The 16,320-nt window shown below is 44.8% G+C and overlaps 3 protein-coding genes across 3 annotated transcripts; 1 reads left to right on the top strand and 2 right to left on the bottom strand.

Moving 5' to 3' along the window:
• Nucleotides 1-146: 146 nt before the first annotated feature.
• On the top strand, nt 147-2,206 carry LOC127779407 (protein translation factor SUI1 homolog). The gene is made up of 5 exons (XM_052306172.1): nt 147-308; nt 1,312-1,386; nt 1,474-1,685; nt 1,777-1,830; nt 1,935-2,206. The coding sequence occupies exons 2-5, from the start codon at nt 1,350-1,352 to the stop codon at nt 1,977-1,979; spliced, it is 348 nt and encodes a 115-aa protein (XP_052162132.1). The 5' UTR covers nt 147-308; nt 1,312-1,349; the 3' UTR covers nt 1,980-2,206.
• A 2,058-nt stretch (nt 2,207-4,264) lies between these two features.
• Nucleotides 4,265-6,318, bottom strand: LOC127779406 (probable xyloglucan endotransglucosylase/hydrolase protein 8). The gene is made up of 4 exons (XM_052306171.1): nt 5,718-6,318; nt 5,525-5,625; nt 5,231-5,433; nt 4,265-4,837 (listed from the first exon to the last, which is right to left on the bottom strand). Exons 1-4 carry the CDS (start codon nt 5,926-5,928, stop codon nt 4,417-4,419), a joined length of 936 nt encoding a protein of 311 aa, XP_052162131.1. The 5' UTR covers nt 5,929-6,318; the 3' UTR covers nt 4,265-4,416.
• A 3,420-nt stretch (nt 6,319-9,738) lies between these two features.
• Nucleotides 9,739-11,253, bottom strand: LOC127779938 (thiamine thiazole synthase, chloroplastic). Its single transcript, XM_052306872.1, has 2 exons — nt 10,286-11,253; nt 9,739-10,207 (listed from the first exon to the last, which is right to left on the bottom strand). Exons 1-2 carry the CDS (start codon nt 11,177-11,179, stop codon nt 10,034-10,036), a joined length of 1,068 nt encoding a protein of 355 aa, XP_052162832.1. The 5' UTR covers nt 11,180-11,253; the 3' UTR covers nt 9,739-10,033.
• Nucleotides 11,254-16,320: the final 5,067 nt, after the last annotated feature.

Raw genomic sequence — 16,320 nt, 5'->3', positions numbered from 1 at the left:
GAACAACCCACAAAAAACGATGATCTAACGGAGGACAGCAAGTCCGCAACAACCTTGTAACAGCAGGCTTTGCGGCCAGGAGAGAGGAGAGGAGAGGAGAGGCAAAGAAAACCAAGAAGCATCCTCCTCCTCCCATCTATAAATTCCTCCCCCCTTTTCCCCTCTCTATATAGGAGGCATCCAAGCCAAAAAGAGGGAGAGCACCAAGGACACGCGACTAGCCGAAGCCGAGCGACCGCCTCCTCGATCCATATCTTCCGGTCGAGTTCTTGGTCGATCTCTTCCCTCTTCCACCTCCTCCTCACAGGGTACGTACCTACCTTCGGTTGTTCTTGAATTTATTGTTCTAGGTTGTGTAGTACTGGCCTTGATATTAGGAAAGGGGATCTGTATTTTGATGATCCCTGTTCTTGGATTTGAGATAGAGGGGTTCTTGATGTTGCATGTTATCAGTTCGGTTTGATTAGTAGTATTGTTTTTAATCGTCTGGAGAGCTCTAGGGAAATGAAATGGTTTAGGGATCGGAATCTTGCGATTTTCTGAGTACCTTTTGATTTGAGGTAAAATCAGAGCACTGGTGATTTTGCTTGGTGTAATAAAGTACGGTTGTTTGGTCCTCGATTCTCTGGTAGGGATGCTTCTCGATTTGACGAAGCTATCCTTTGTTTATTCCCTATTGAACAAAAGTAATCCAACTTTGAAGACGGTCCCGTTCATGAGATTGAATGATTGATTCTTAAGGCTGTCCAAAATTTCGCAGCTGGCTTGTTTAGATAGTAGTAGTCCCCATCTGGAAATTCGTGGAAACAGTTATAATCCTCAGGAATAGGGATTTACTGTTCTTCCGATTTGCTTTAGTCCCAGAATTTTTTTTACCAAATATCTTAAAAAGTTACTTTCTGGTTCAGTTCAATGAATTGATTGCTACAAATAATGCTTTTATAGTGTTATCCTAGCTGTAGTTCAGTTTATAGGTAATACCCCAATAGTTTAGTTAGGAGTAGAACTTATCCGATTTCTGATCTCCATTTTTAATTATATGAAATGAACTGTAGCATAAGCAGTATTCATTTGGATTATTTTTTTTATTAGCTCTCACCCCTTCATTATTCTGAGCTGAAAGTCTGGCATGAACTGTCCTCAATTTTGTTTTCAAATTCACATCGATTATCTATCGATTACCCTCTTGTATCTACCTGTAGAAGTTTCTTTTTGGTTATTCCTTGACTGCTTGATTACAGAAAGAAATTTATGAAGCTGTTATCGGGATAGTTATACTGCATGCTCTTATGATTCATTTCCTTTGTGCAGTTCTTGGTGTAGCTTGCCACTTTCACCAGCAAAGTTTCATGTCTGATCTCGACATTCAGATCCCAACTGCCTTCGGTATGCATGTTGTTTTCTCTTCCCTCTTTGTGATGGTTTGAGTGCCTGGAATATTTGTGCTCATCATGTTTTCCTGAACATGTACAGATCCCTTTGCTGAGGCCAATGCTGGAGACTCTGGTGCGGCTGCAGGATCAAAGGACTACGTTCATGTACGCATCCAGCAGCGTAATGGCCGTAAGAGCCTGACCACTGTCCAGGGATTGAAGAAGGAATTCAGCTACAACAAGATCCTCAAAGATCTCAAGAAAGAGTTTTGCTGCAATGGTACTGTTGTCCAGGACCCAGAGCTTGGCCAGGTGTGTGTAATAACCGAAATTTGCAGTGCCTGATCTTTACGTTTTTCTATCTTTCTTAGCTAGTTTTTCTGATCAATGCTTCGTACTGTAGGTCATTCAACTTCAGGGTGATCAGAGGAAGAACGTATCAAATTTTCTTGTTCAGGTAGGGATCATTCTTCTTGTGCATGCTTACTACAATTAGATGTACACATGCTGATGTATGAAAAGAATACATCTTGACTTGTTGTAACATACTATGTCCCACAGGCCGGCATTGTGAAGAAGGAACACATCAAGATTCATGGTTTCTGAGCAACTGCCAAAACCATTGCAAAGACTATAGTTTGGGGTGGAGTATACTTGGTTGTGTACATGCCTGCGTGTTCCATTGTACACACAAAACCTAGCCACCTCTTGACTCTTGAGTGTATGCTTGTTACCCGTGTGTTGAAGTTTGTAAGAGGCACCATCACTATAGATGATGGCTTGTGTCCCTCTTTCATCAAGATTGAATAATATATGCTACTTTGAGAGCGCTATCCTGCTTGCCTGATTGTGTTAACACTTACATCCGTCCCACACTCCCACAATATAAGGAAATAAGGTATTTTGGCAGTTTAGAGCAAAATTCCCTTATATTTTTGGGACGGATGCCCTCTTTTCTGCATTTTTTTATGTTCATATGTTCCTGAAGAGTAAGGTGGATCTTGATCAACCTGTCGGTTTATGGTGATTGATTTGAGTGGAATAGAATGGGCCAACGTCCGGCATACAGTTATGCTTCAGCTAGCTCCAGGAGTTGTGGTTTTAGATTGCTCATTTTCTCATTCTTTTTCATGGACGATAGCTGAACTGCTGAAGTAGTGAAGTCGGCATGCACTGGCTACTGTATATGTATGGCAATTGATACTAGTAGTATTGTCAGCTGAAGCTGCATGCCTTCTAGGAGTACTAGCTGTTGATCCAAACTCCAGACCGTGAACTGTTTGTTTTCATTACTGCTGGGTACGGTACACTAGCTTCATTCTGTGCATGAGTCATTCTCCGGCATGTCTGCAGGACATCTCATGATACTTCTGGCACTTCAACTGTGATATTTCCAGAGTACTGCAATGAGTTTATTCTTATGGTTATGTACAGTACTCGTGCTAGTAATAGTGTATTGTACGAAATGAATATGGGTAGTACTAGTAGTTACAGGATTCACAAAGCTGGGTAAGTTAGAAATGAACATGGGTAGTACTAGTAGATCACAAAGGTTCAGGATTCAGAAAGTTGGGTCTGATTCTCGAAGCCTTCAGTGCTTCTACGTGGCCTTCATCAGTCAGCATGTATGTGTACCATCTTTTCTGAGTGATTTCTTCCCCCAAGTTTCAACAAACAAAATGATGTTACGACCAGACCATCAAGGTTGAGAAATCAAATGCAATCTTGTCCCCTGTTCAGTCAGACGTGCACGTAGTACATCACAGCATTTTTCAGTCCCGAATTCGCTCATCCTGCTGCTACAGGTGGTCAAACAGTATAGTTCAACTTCAGACTTTCGTGGTGCTTCTTCTCTGTCAATGTGTACAACCTATTGCTCATGATGTGTTCAGATAGATAAGATTATAGTGCAAGATGTTGCCGTGGAATCCCTGCAGGTGCGTGCAGTGACTTGAACATGGGCTGCATGTGTTCCTGCCCCTGAAATACGGTGAGATCGATTTGGTTAAGATAATCAGTGTTCCTAACCACGTACTGTAGTAGCCGTTAACGTTGTCAGCCAATTATCAAATACGCTGGGACATCTCTCTGCATGACCTGGTGACCATCAGAGTAGTCAGTGCCTCATTGTGCTTGTAATTGATCTACTACTACTATTCTCTTCAAAATAAACTGCGAATCAAACCCCAACATATTCTTTTCTTCAGTAAACCCCAGACAAATTTTCATGCCAGGATAAAATCCTTGTCACACGAAAACAAAACCAAAAATATGTAGCTTATGTCTCTGTTAGAACAACACGAGATCACTGGAGAGTGGAGATTATGGCCCTCCACGGTCATTCCTGCCGTTGAAACGGCGCACAATCTTTTTGGATGCTTCTTTCTTTCCCCCTCTCCATCTTTTCTTTTTCTCACACACATGCAGATGCCCACAGATCGCTCATCACTTCATCAGCAGTAGTAACCTTTTCCTTTTGCTATCTCCCTTTTTCTTCCGATTCGTGCTCGCCAAACGAAAGGAACATCTCGTCACATTTTCCTTTTTTCAAGAACAATCTCGTCACATCATGATGCATTTTCCAGCCTATCCTCACCTTCATCACCCAGATCTGTGGCAGGAGAGAAACATTATTTTTTTCTCTGACATCCATGCCTAACGAGATGTGAGATCTGGACGCATGTTTCGCCCATATGCCTCTGTACTGTAGTACATCTTCTGATCTTCATCTTGGCTGTCATCTCGCCATTGGATCACCACTAAAATTACCCCCACACTAACACATGCTTTACAACGTCATTTGTCAGGCTAGTACTACGATGCGTGTACACTGAAAGCAGCAAAGGAAAAAATAATAATTTTATCCATTTCATCATCCAAAAAGAATATGGTTTCCAACGTGACAGCCACTCTACGTGGCCCAATCCAAAAATAGTAGTACTGTAGTAGTTACAGTGAATCTGAGCCGCACGATCGAAGGACGATCCGATCCTGGCCGCACATCGTACGGCCATGTACGTCGGCGGCGGCGCCGGCGATGGCCTCACGAGCTGGTCGTCCGGAGCAAGCATTCCTCCGGCGGGGAGGGGAACCGCTTGCGGTCGTCGCAGTAGTCGTAGATGACGAGGTTCCTCGCCACCCAGGCGGAGTCCTCGCGCTGGCCGGCGTCGAGCGCCCACGCCGGCGGCTGGTCCCACCAGCTGTTGCCGGTGGATGCCGCGCAGCTGGGCGGGCTCGCCGCCGCCGCCGCCGTGCCCCAGGAGCACGCGTCGGCGGTGAAGTCGCGGTAGGAGGAGATGAACGGCGCCTTGGTCCAGTCCGTCTTCTCCAGCCCGCCGCGCGTCGCCCAGTCGTCAGCGTTCCAGATGCTGGAGAACACGTACATCGGCTTCATGATCGGGAAGAAGGCGTTGGGCTTGTCCGAGTTCCGGTACTCGCGGATCGGCACCTTGTCCACGAAGAACCTGATGATCAATCACCACCACCATTGCAAAGAACATCAGAAATCGAGATTAATTGACAGAAAATGGATTTGGGTGGGCACGGCACGGGGAAGACGAAGGTGGTGGCATGGCATTGGCAGCCATTGCTTGGTCCTAAACAGAATGTGGCCAAGTAGCAGCAACCTGGAGTGCTCGTACAAGCGGCAGGGTTTGGCAATATCTGCAGGTTCAATTAATCGCCATCGGAGCGACCCATTTCAAGGGGTAGGTAGGTAGGTGGGCGCATTCAACTCGTAGTCGTCGTCGTCGTTGACGGCGGCGGCGGCGGATGCTATCTCCGGCGAGCCCGGATGGCCACGGAGTACGATTGAAACAACTAGAAGCTTGATTACTATTGTTCGGTTGATCACTTACACGATCTGCTTGGGGTTCCAGAGGATGGAGTAGGAGTGGAAGTCGGCGGTGGGGTCGAACCACAGCGAGTGGCGCATCTCCCGGCCGCCGACGCCGCTGCGGTACACGTTGGTCTGGATGATGTAGGGCTCACCCGTCCGGTTCCCCAGGAACTCGAAGTCCAGCTCGTCGCGCTGCGGCGCCGCGTCCACGTCGGAGCACATCTGCAGATTACGCCGTCGTCGAGGAGCTCGGTTTCAGTTTCAGTTCGGAGTTGACACAAAGAAGACGAGCTAGCTAGTTCATCGTACGTACGTAGTAGGCGGTGACGACGCCGGCGGAGTCGTTGCCGGCGAGCTTGAGGTTCATGCTGAACCACCCGAAGAGATACCTCTCCTTCGTCTGGAACCCGACGCCTGAAACACAAACCCAAGAAACAGGGCAGCGTCAGCATTAGCCATTGCCGGAGTGGAGCTCGAACAGGAGCTAGCTGATCACTCTCACTCACCAGTCTTGTTGTCGAGGTAGAGGTACCACGTCTGGCCGTCGGCGGAGGTCTTGACGTGATCCTCGGCTCCGGTGATCTCGAAGTTGTCGCCGAACGTCGGCGCTGCCGCCGCCGCCGACGCCCCACTGAAGCAGAAACCGCACACAGCAACAGCAAAAATCATCGCGGCCGTCAACCCACCAACCCACGGCCGCCGCCCCAGCGACCCCATCCTCGATCGTCCTCGACACCCGAGCCGGCCGAGCTCACGTAGCAGAGGACAGCGAGGCAGCAGCAGAGGTCGATCGATAGTGAGAGCAGCACAGAGAGACAAGAGGCGCACCACGGCGTAGTATTATAGGCGCGAGCGCGGCGTGAGAGAGATGTGAAGTGGCTACTGTACTAAAAAAGCCTAAAGAAAGACACAAGTTGGGGCTTGGGCGCGCCCCGGGGTTCACGAAGCGTGTAGTTTTTGCCGGCTGTTTCCGTCTCGGCGCGGCGCGGCGTGGTGCGGTGAAAATCGCACCGTTGCTGCTGCTGCCGCGCGCGGCCGCACCAAGCCCCTCTTTTTCTATCGAGAAACCCAGCTGCCTTCTCCCTTTGTTTATGCCTTTCTCCCTTTGTTTATCGCGACCTTTTTTGAGTTGGAGCGATAGTGGATTATATTATGGGGAGGGAGGGCAACTAGTTGTTGTCACTCATCAGTCATCACGCATGGTGTTCGATCAGATCTGGGGCTTGGACCGGTCAGGGTATCTCATATATATTCTCATCCGTTTTATCCGCTCCGTGGTGGCCGTCACATGAAGTTCGTCGCGTCGTGTTGACGAGGCACGTTACATACTCCTGTCCAACGAGTGTACTAGTGGATCTGTGGATGGATCATGGATGGTGGTGGATTAATGGTGAGATGGTGGTACTAGCTAGCAGGGCATGTGACTGTTGATGACTTGATGCGAGTGAGAATGAGCAGTCAGTCAGTCTGCTGTTGATTGCGAGAGCCGAGATGAGAGGAAGGGGATCAAGGGAGGATTAAAGGCGGTGCACCGCCCAACCAACCTGCCCTCTGTGCCTCTGCCCTCTGCCGCGAGAGACCGGGTGACGGAGGAAGTGAGCACGAACAGGAAACCCCTAGTGCAGATTCGCAGTAAAAAAAAAGACGACCAGATTTACGTCAGTTTTGGATTGCCAAAATTTGCCCTAAAATAGCCTAAATAGTACCCACCATTTGTTTGTTTAGATTGATGCCAACATTTTAGTAATGCCTATCCCAAATTTGGTATAACTCTAGAACTTTCTTCACTACGATATCACAATTTAGCTATATTTTAATAGCAAACCAAATAAGATGAATACAAATTTATTCTACCAAGTAATTGGTAGTGCCAAAACTTACATACTTCCTCCGTCCCAAAATGAAGCCATTTTTTAGGTTGGCACGGGTATTAAGAAAGTAGGTGACAATGATTGGAGGAAGTGAGTGATTGGTTGAAAAGAGAAAGTAGGTGAAGAAGAATGGTTGTGATTGGTTGAGAGGAGTAGATAGGTGAAGAAAAGCTTTATTTTAGGACAAGACACTGTGCTAGAAATAACTATATTTTGGAACGGAGGGAGTATGTTTTAGCACTAAAAAAATTAGTAGGGCACTGATCCAAACAACCCTTATTTATTTCATGCATTGATGACTGGAAGGGGCCGTGTTTGAAAGTTGAAACCACACGCATGTTTGTTCATCGGACGGCCACGTGCTCTCATGCATCCGGACCATTGATCCGTGCTCGTGTACTACACGTTTACTCGTGCTGTACTTGTAAGTCATCTTTTACAGTACACTGGCAATGCTGTTAGATTTTTCACGTCCCGTTTTTATTTACCCCCTTTCTTTTGGACGTCTGTCCTTTTTATCCCTTTCTTGAAAGGCAAAAGAGATGCTTTCTTGCAAATTGCGTGGGTCGTGTCTGGCTGTAGGACCTCGGCCGACACTCCTGACGAGGGCGCAACGAATAAAGGAGCATTTGTTGTCTTCTGCGTGTGGTGCACAGTTGCAGTGTTGCACAAGGGAGATATCTCAAGACTCGAGGGGCAGTAAAGGAAAAAAAATGTTTCAGCAGGAGAAAGAAAAAGGAGAACTCATGTAGACATCTATCTGGTCTGAAATTTTCACCAATATCTACAAATAGATCCCAAAAAGTTTATCGTAGAAATGGACATTTTCTCGACACCGACATACGCCGTGGTACAACATGACAACGCTAATGAAATTGACACCTATTTGTAAAAGAATTCAATAAAATCTATTTTAAATTAAAAAAATTAAAAATAGGTCATCGACGCCAATGTATATTATTGGCTATACATTGGCGTCGATGACCTATTTCATATTAGTGACTTAACTTTCACTAGAGGGCAAGGGGAGATGTTAGACCACGTGCCAATAACGTTGGCGCCATGAAAATGGTCCATTTTTAAAATAAGTTTTTTGGGTCTATTTATTAAATCAGTTTTTTTTAATTGGTCAAAAGGTGAAAAATCCAGCCTACCTAGTACTAGTACATTGCAAGTGTACTGTTTCTTATACCTTCTACTGTGCAGCTGTAGCACAGTACACTCTTCTTTAGATAATGGAAAAATATATATAATGCAACCTATACATAAGTAGTATAAATCTGGAAACTACTGTACAATTAAAAAAAAGGGCATATGAGATGTGTTTACGTTACTATGAGTAAACTTTTTACTATGATAACATGGATAAATATCATACGTACATTTTTAGATTTTGCGGTATTTTCAGGTTTGCACTTAATTTTTTTCTCAGAAAACATATTTGGTACAGTACGAGTAAAGCGCGGGAGGGGGGGGGGGGGGGGGGGGGGAGGTTCAGAAACTTGAATGAACTGCGAGTACTTCGGCCGTTTGGGCAACCATGATATCGCCATACTTTTGTCCCTCCGATTTCAGGTGTACTACACGCTAATCATGGTTCAAAGCCTTTATTTGGCAACTTTGATAAATTGGGCCTATGATAGATGGCTAGCTAGATGCAACCAAAACCAAACGGGCTTTGGTTCTCTGTTCAAGGCTCAGGTGGATGGACGTTGGGCCAGTTGAGAAGTTGTCATCCAAGGGCCCTTCACACGGTATGGGCTGTAGTTGGATCACATCAACTCATGGGTCATCACCCATCGGTAGTTTGGTCTTAACTCAGCCCATCTAGTCTACTTTGGCCACAAAACACCAATTCAATGTGACGTGTGATAGTTTTGCGGTAACGCCGTAACAATATACTACCTTGCTAAGAATGAAAATTTTTTACTCCAGAAAGAATTTTCCATGAGAGATATTTCTCGAACTAAAGGACCACGCAGCCATGGTTGCTGGCTTGCTGCTTGTCTGTTCTTGTACAGAGGTGACAAAATGGTATGGTAGGGCCAGGAAACTGTTGGTGTATGTGCCAAAAACGAAAACGAATTGGAAAGGAATCAATGATGGAGATATGCTTTTGTCACCAATATCAAATTTCGAATAGTCTGGAATATCCCACTAGCTCCAGACATGCTGAGGTTGCTCTGGCTAACATTGTTGTGAAAATGAAAATTGCTATAACCTTATTCTAAACCTGATTAGTGACTGATTAATTCCTTTTTCTGAAACTGATAAATGTGTGATACTAAGAAGGGATTTAGCATCAATTATTGAGAGAGAGAAGAAAATGGTGAGAAAACCACTGTTGAGATTTGAGAAGGACTCGAAAGCAGGGCAGCTGGCCAGTGGCTTTGCTCTTGATAGCTTTCTATATCGACCGTCCTCATTAGTGACTGATTAACTGGACCTTTTGTTTTTCGACATATTTCCAGTGAATAGAAATGCTGAATGCCTCCAGATATTATGGGTTCTGGCTAGATTTTCTATGAGCTGTTGCATTTTCTTGGTCATGTGGTCATGCTGCTGTTCTAAAACAAAACAGAGTTTCTCACTCTGTCCAGTGTCCACATATAAAAACATGCAGCCATCATATTAGCATCAACCTGACCAACAAATATAATGGCACTGAATCATTTTTATTTCCTCATCATTTTTATTCATTCCTCCCAGAGAGACGGATCCATGGAAGTTTTCTTGCCCTCATCAGGCAAGCAGAGCACACACACACGGTGGCAGTGGAAGTGCTATGAACAAGACGCTAATCAACATCCAGAGCTAAAACAAACAAGGGGATCAAAGCAAATCCCGAAAAAAAAAAAACACAGGGGAAAGTCCACATCTTCTTCTCGTCCCCAACGCCTCCGTGTCACCACCACGTCTTGCGGATTTTTTTTTTACCCTGTTCTATTCGCTCAGGCGTCCACGATCTCGCCGTCGTCCTTCGACGCCAGGATCAGCTCCGGGTGCGCCGCCGCCGCCGCCGCCTTCTTGATCGTGCCGTCGATGGCGTTCGGCCGGCCGAGCGCCTTCAGCGCCAGGTGCGCCGCCTTCTGGCCGGAGATCATCATGGCTCCGAACGTCGGGCCCTGCAACAACGAATTTGTTCAATTCCAAGAACGGGGGAGAGATTATGGTGAAGAGTTTGATGTTTTTTTGGTGCGTACCATTCTCGGGGCGCCGTCGATCTCGGCGACCTCCATGCCGGTGACGATCATGCCGGGGACGACCTCGCGGGTGAGGCGGACGATCTCGTCCTCGGCGGTGTTCATGTCGAGGGCGCGCATGCCGGGCACGGCGTCGATCATGCCGATGTCCTGCAGCCGCTTGACGCCCGTGGCGCCGAACGGCCCGTCGTGGCCGCAGGAGCTCACCACCACCCTGGACTCCATCACGTTGGGGTCCATGCACGACTGCGTGTCGTGGTTCATCGACACCAGCGCCCAGTTGGTGACCACGCCGCCGACGCGGCCCTCCTTGACGATGAGGTCCTCGACGGCGACGGCGTTGAACAGCTTCACGTTGGGGCGCGCCAGGAGGCGGCTCATGACGGTGGAGGTGAAGAGCGCGGCGTGCTTGATGACGACGTAGTCCTCCTGCTCGTCGTACGCGACGCCGAGCTCGTCGAGGAACAGGTGCGCCGGCTTGCGCACCACCATGGCGGAGAACAGCTGCCCGCCGAGCCACGCGCCGCCGCCGGGGGACACCGACTGCTCGATGACGGCGACGCTGACGGAGGGGTCCTTGGAGAGCTCGTACGCGCAGGAGAGCCCCGCGGAGCCGGCGCCGACGACGACGACGTCGGTGTCGGCGTAGGTGATCATGTCGGTCATGTACCGCCGGGTCATCTCGCGGGACACGATGGACTCCTTGATGGGGCTGAACCTGATGGCGTTGAGGTCGTAGGGGGGAGTGGACGACGACGACGAGATGGAGTTGCAGATGGCGCCGCCGGTGCGCGGCGCGACGGAGACGGTGGGGTTGCGGGCGGCGGCGGGGAGGCGCGCGCCGGCGAAGGAGGTCTTGAGGAGGCTGGACGCGGTGGTGGCCATGGCTGCCATGCGAGAGGAGGAGGAGATGAGCTTCTTGCTCTGGGATGAGGAGTGTGTGTGTGAGTGGATAGAGCGTGGGTTGGCGGGGGTATAAGAAGAAGAGGAGAGCGCAAATATCTGGGAGTGCCGTCCACGTGTCAGCAGTATGGGCCTCTGGGTTTCGGATTGATTGGAGGAGATATTTTGGGAAGGTTTAGTGAGGGTTTTTGGACTGTCTTCAGGAGAACGGGACAAGTGCTGCTAAGTCACGGACTCACGGGAACAGTGGTGCTGTGTTCAGTGACAGTGTCCGTGATACCGTGACGACTAAGGCTGTGTTTGCAATCCCATGTTCCCAACTCCTCTCCCTCGTTTTCCACGCGCATATTTTTAAACTAGTAAACGGTGTATTTTTTACAAAAAGTTTCTATACGAAAGTTGCTTAAAAATCATATTGATCCATTTTTTAAAAAAATTAGCAAATATTTAATTAATCACGCGCTAATGAATCGTTCCGTTTTCCGTACAGGAAGTTTAGTTCCCAACTTCCCATATCGGAACACAACCTAATAATGGTTTTTGGTGATCGATTTTTTTTATGGCTACCTGTAGTGAGGGGTACTAGTGGTGGAGCCCGGGTGGTCACTCGACCTGTACAGGAGCTGGCTTTGTCGCTAACTGTAATAACATATCGAGAATTTTTTAGTCTGAAAGAAATCCACCATAATATGTTGTTGGTATCGTCTAATATCGAGAAGTGCGGTTTTAACTTCTTGTCACGCGTTGGTAAACCTAAGTGTCTGTCCCTAAGAAAACTATCTTGCCAACTTCTTGATGGATCGCCTTGACTGTTTTGTTGCACGACAGTCGTTGGGAACAAAGCTCATCTTCACAAATTACATGGAGGCATGGGGTATACTAGTGGTAAAGGTTCCGGGGGATGAAAACCTTCTAGTTTTTTTGGGTTTGACGATCGCGAGCGGGTATCGCACTACATGTTTTTGTTGAGCAACAATCATCGTTTATTTGTTGAAGTTGTCATATTTAGGTCTTTGGACGTAGATCTAGGTCTAATTTCATATGATAGCGGCTATCTCTGTTTATGATAGTAATTGTTTTCCCTAAAAAAGTTGCTTTGTTAATATATCCTATCAATCAATTGTTTTAATTTCTCTTTTTTTCTAAATAATTCTTTTAGAACTTAGTTGTATTTCTCTGTTTTTTTTCCTACATCCTTGTTCCTAATAAAAGATGAGAAACACCCAGGGATCTTCCGGCTAGCTCCACAAGTTGGTGGGCTAGACGACTTGGGTTCGAAACCTCACCCCTTCTAATTATTTGATATTAGGTTATTCTCTAATATTCACGTTCCTAATAAAAGATAATGATACACTTTCAGGGATAAATAATGGATGTTTTCTGATCTGGTATATTTTTTTTTCCTCTTGAACTAATCTGATATAAACGAAAAGAGACAAAGTCATTTTTATTTGTTTTTTTATCATTGCAGACAAGCTTAAATGATCTACCTAATTTGAAATGTCTCACAGATCAATATGCATGATATTGATTATAATTAGAATGATTTTACTACAGGGACAGTGAATTTCATAACTTGAGGCTAGTAGATGGTAGCTTCTCTTGCACTGAAAAATCTCTGGTAAATATCTGCAACTGCTCCAGCTTTGTCCACATATCAGACAAGTGTCATATCGCCTTTCTTCGAGTGATTTTTCTACATCTTTTTCAAGACAGATATTTGCATGTCTGCAATCTTCAAAACTATGCAGAATGAATTGAGGCCGTTGAAGTTCCCATCATATCTCGTCAGCAAAGCATACAACTTGCTGATAGGGACCATACGACGAATGAAGAAATTCCAAATGCTACACTGCTTTCAGTTACATTTTCTTAATTTATATGATGATTGCAATTACTACTACTACTATCTGGGTAAAACAATAATTGTCATGACCTTCCGCTGCAGAAGTGATTGAGGCCCAATTATAATATAGTAAGACAGTGCAATGCCATCTCCATTCAGATTTGTGCCACACATTTTTGTCCATCCAATTCCTGAAAGTGACACTGGATCAGACAGGCTCTTTTCTGAAGAAAGATCACGTTATATGGCCTGTTCTCTTTTCCTGGTTGTGATCATGTGACCCTTATATCATTTCTTTGAAGATGACCCCTGCATTGTTTGCTGACAAATGGCAACATATAGTGATGATATATTTCTTATGAACCACATACATAGGCACAGAGGTATGATTTTGGTTTCAGATATTTTACAGCGAAGTGGTCTGAGTGGGTTTAAATTATTTTACTTTTCTTTTTTGGAAATATCAAACCTGGGAAGTAAAAAAAACAGAGACGAAGTTCAGTTTTGAGTGAAAAGCACAGGGAAAAGAACTTTTTTTTTCTTTTATAAAGAGAACTATATTCAGGGGTTGCAAGGTTACCTGAATGGAAACTTTGTTTTAAGGGTAATTTTATAATCCTTGAGAAAAATACTGGGTGATAAGTTACAGTGAGTTCAAATTTACCCTTTTCCAACTTCTGCTCTTTCGTTTTTATGCACACATTTCCTGAACTAGTAACTATGTGTTTTTAAAAAAATCTTCTATAGGAAAATTGCTTTAAAATATTATATTAATCCATTTTAAGTTTTTTTTCTAATACTTGATTATCATGCACACCATTCCGTTTTGCATGCGTGAAGAATTAGTTCCCAACCCATGATAACAAACATTCTTATTGGGTACTTCGAGTTATCAAACTTTTTAGTATAAAATTTAGGTATATCGAGGCATTTTTCTCAAGCACCAAAATTTTTTCTTATATTAAGCTCGAATCTGTATCATGAAAAAAGCAGAGAAATGTTTGCATCAGTGTGAGGGAGAAGCTCATCCCGAACGGCATCACGATCAACAGAAGAAATTGGAATGTAAAGTACAAACTCTAGAAGAAGCCGAACCTTGTTGTGAGTTATGACCCTGAAACTGGCAATCATTCCGGGCTGCACATCCAAAGGCATGAACTTTGAAGTGGTTAATCCATTGATTCTGCTTGCACTTCAGTGGCTCCATCCGAGGAAATTCGGATACTACATCCTTTTTTACAGAAGGACTTGTTTGATTAATGGAAATTAATTTCATATCAATAGACGTGAAGTATATCCCTTTTAAATCCTCCTCCATTCCTTTAGGTGGGGGGTAAACCAACCAGACCTACCCAGCTTACGAGGAAATTCGGATATAAGCCTAAATTTTACTACAGACGAAATTCTTGGGTTCTTCAAGATAGCTGCACAACCGGTATTTCAGTCCTTGCAAGGAGCTATTTGTCATATACTTATATAGAAAGCAGGGTTGAGAATATGGTTCACTTGGTGTAAATAGCGCCTACGAGAAGTTGGGCCTAACAAAAAGTGCAACAGTTTGTGTAGCGGTTAATTTTGGCCCATGATAGCGGTCCAGATGGTAGCTGTCCTATTTCTATAGAGAAAGTCTATACTCACTCTTGTCCTTAATCGGATCGCTTCCCTCAACCACAAAACCAGGTATAACGTCAGGGCTTGCTATCTCGCGCGCGCACCAGCAACTGAGCTGGCACGTGTGCCGGCTGGCGGCCTGCGCCCCTCCCCTATATGCCTATCTTTTTTTCTTTTCTTTTTTTTGCGATTTTCTCCTATTTTCGCGCCTCCTCTCATTGGCGCGTTTTAATTTCTTTCATGTTCTTTCCAATTTTTTTAATCTGTAGGCACACATGTTTTCAAATCTTTAAGTTGAAAGTTTTGAAATCTTGACTTGAAAGTTTTCCAATCTAAGCTGAAAGTTTTCAAATTTCGAGTTGAAAGTTTTCAAATCTGAGTTGAAAGTTTTTCAAATTTCAGATGAAAAGTTGAAAGTTTCAAAATTGAGTTGAAATTTTTTAAATTTAAGTTGAAAGTTTTCAAATCTTAACTTGAAAGTTTTCCGATCTAAGTTGAAAGTTTTCAAATTTCGAGTTAAAAGTTTTCAAATTTAAGTTAAAAGTTTCAAATTTGAGTTGAAAATTTTAACATTTAAGTTGAAAGTTTTCTTGACTTGAAAGTTTTCTAATCTAAATCGAAAGTTTTCAAATTTTGAATTGAAAGTTTCCAAATCTAAGTTGAAAGTTTCAAATTCGACTTGAAAGTTCAAATTTCGAGTTGTTATTATTTAAAATTTGACTTTACAGTTTCAAATTTTAAGTTGAATTTTTAAATTTTAGGTATGTTTTAAAATTTTAATATAAAGTTTTAAATTTTATTTTAAAACTACCTTAAATTTTGGGTTTGTTTTTAATTTTTAATAGAAAGTTTCTTTCATGTGTAGATTTCTTTCAGTCTGTTAGTAAAAAAAACTCCAAGACAAAAGAAAAAAACTTACCTTAAATATCGTTATTATTCAAGACTAGACAGAGTAAGTTACAGTAGATGCGCGCGTCTCCCGAAAAAGAAAAGTCCGATTGTGGATTGGGTGACATCGCGTGTGTGCTACTTCTGTTCCCGGCGCGTACTCACGGTACAGGAATTCTGTGTAACGTCTCCCCCAACTCAAAAAACCGGTGCAAAATCGATTCCTCAGTGGTTCGGTAAGAGGTTGTGCGGTGGGCCTCACTTATCAGTTACACTTTTTCCCCTTACCCCACCTCTCCCTCTCTCCTCTATCCTCGCAAACACAGTAGACGAGATAGGCTATAGGGAAAGCGGCTGCCGCCGAGGAACACCGGCAGTAGAGGCGAAATGGCGCATGGAGGAATACAGGAGGGCAGAGAATGAAATTTTAAAATATGCACTATTTTCCTTGATTTTGTATATATACATACATGCTTTTGAAAATTTTACAGAAATATACATCTCTCGTGGGTTGGTGATGCGACACCGTGCCGTCGGCGCAGCTCGAATACGCGGGACCGACTGGAGGGGGGCGGTCCCGCAGCGGCAACACACGTGACCGGGACGGTCCCGCGAGGCCCGGCGCCGTGTCGGCCCGTTCCTTCGATGCACGTCTGCCAGAGCCTGGCAGTGGCGCAGAACAGGCATGCACTACATGAATGGTCAGCATAGCACAGTGATACATATATAGCATAGTACATATGCATTAGCAACAATAGTTTTATTTGATTCCGCTTGACCATTCCGC

Source organism: Oryza glaberrima, chromosome 7 (assembly GCF_000147395.1).
Source record: "Oryza glaberrima chromosome 7, OglaRS2, whole genome shotgun sequence".
Taxonomy (NCBI): domain Eukaryota; kingdom Viridiplantae; phylum Streptophyta; class Magnoliopsida; order Poales; family Poaceae; genus Oryza; species Oryza glaberrima.
The sequence above is the reverse complement of the archived record's forward strand: the minus strand, read 5'-3'. Positions and strand labels throughout refer to the sequence as shown.

Coding starts and splice junctions, on each gene's coding strand:
- LOC127779407 (XM_052306172.1), top strand. CDS start 1,350: ATGTCTGATCTCGACATTCAGATCCCAACTGCCTTCG. Junction 1,387..1,473: donor TCAGATCCCAACTGCCTTCG/GTATGCATGTTG, acceptor GAACATGTACAG/ATCCCTTTGCTGAGGCCAAT. Junction 1,831..1,934: donor TATCAAATTTTCTTGTTCAG/GTAGGGATCATT, acceptor TATGTCCCACAG/GCCGGCATTGTGAAGAAGGA.
- LOC127779406 (XM_052306171.1), bottom strand. CDS start 5,928: ATGGGGTCGCTGGGGCGGCGGCCGTGGGTTGGTGGGTTGACGGCCGCG. Junction 5,626..5,717: donor CTACCTCGACAACAAGACTG/GTGAGTGAGAGT, acceptor TTTGTGTTTCAG/GCGTCGGGTTCCAGACGAAG. Junction 5,434..5,524: donor GCGTCGTCACCGCCTACTAC/GTACGTACGATG, acceptor CGTAATCTGCAG/ATGTGCTCCGACGTGGACGC.
- LOC127779938 (XM_052306872.1), bottom strand. CDS start 11,179: ATGGCAGCCATGGCCACCACCGCGTCCAGCCTCCTCAAGACCTCCTTC. Junction 10,208..10,285: donor TCGACGGCGCCCCGAGAATG/GTACGCACCAAA, acceptor TCGTTGTTGCAG/GGCCCGACGTTCGGAGCCAT.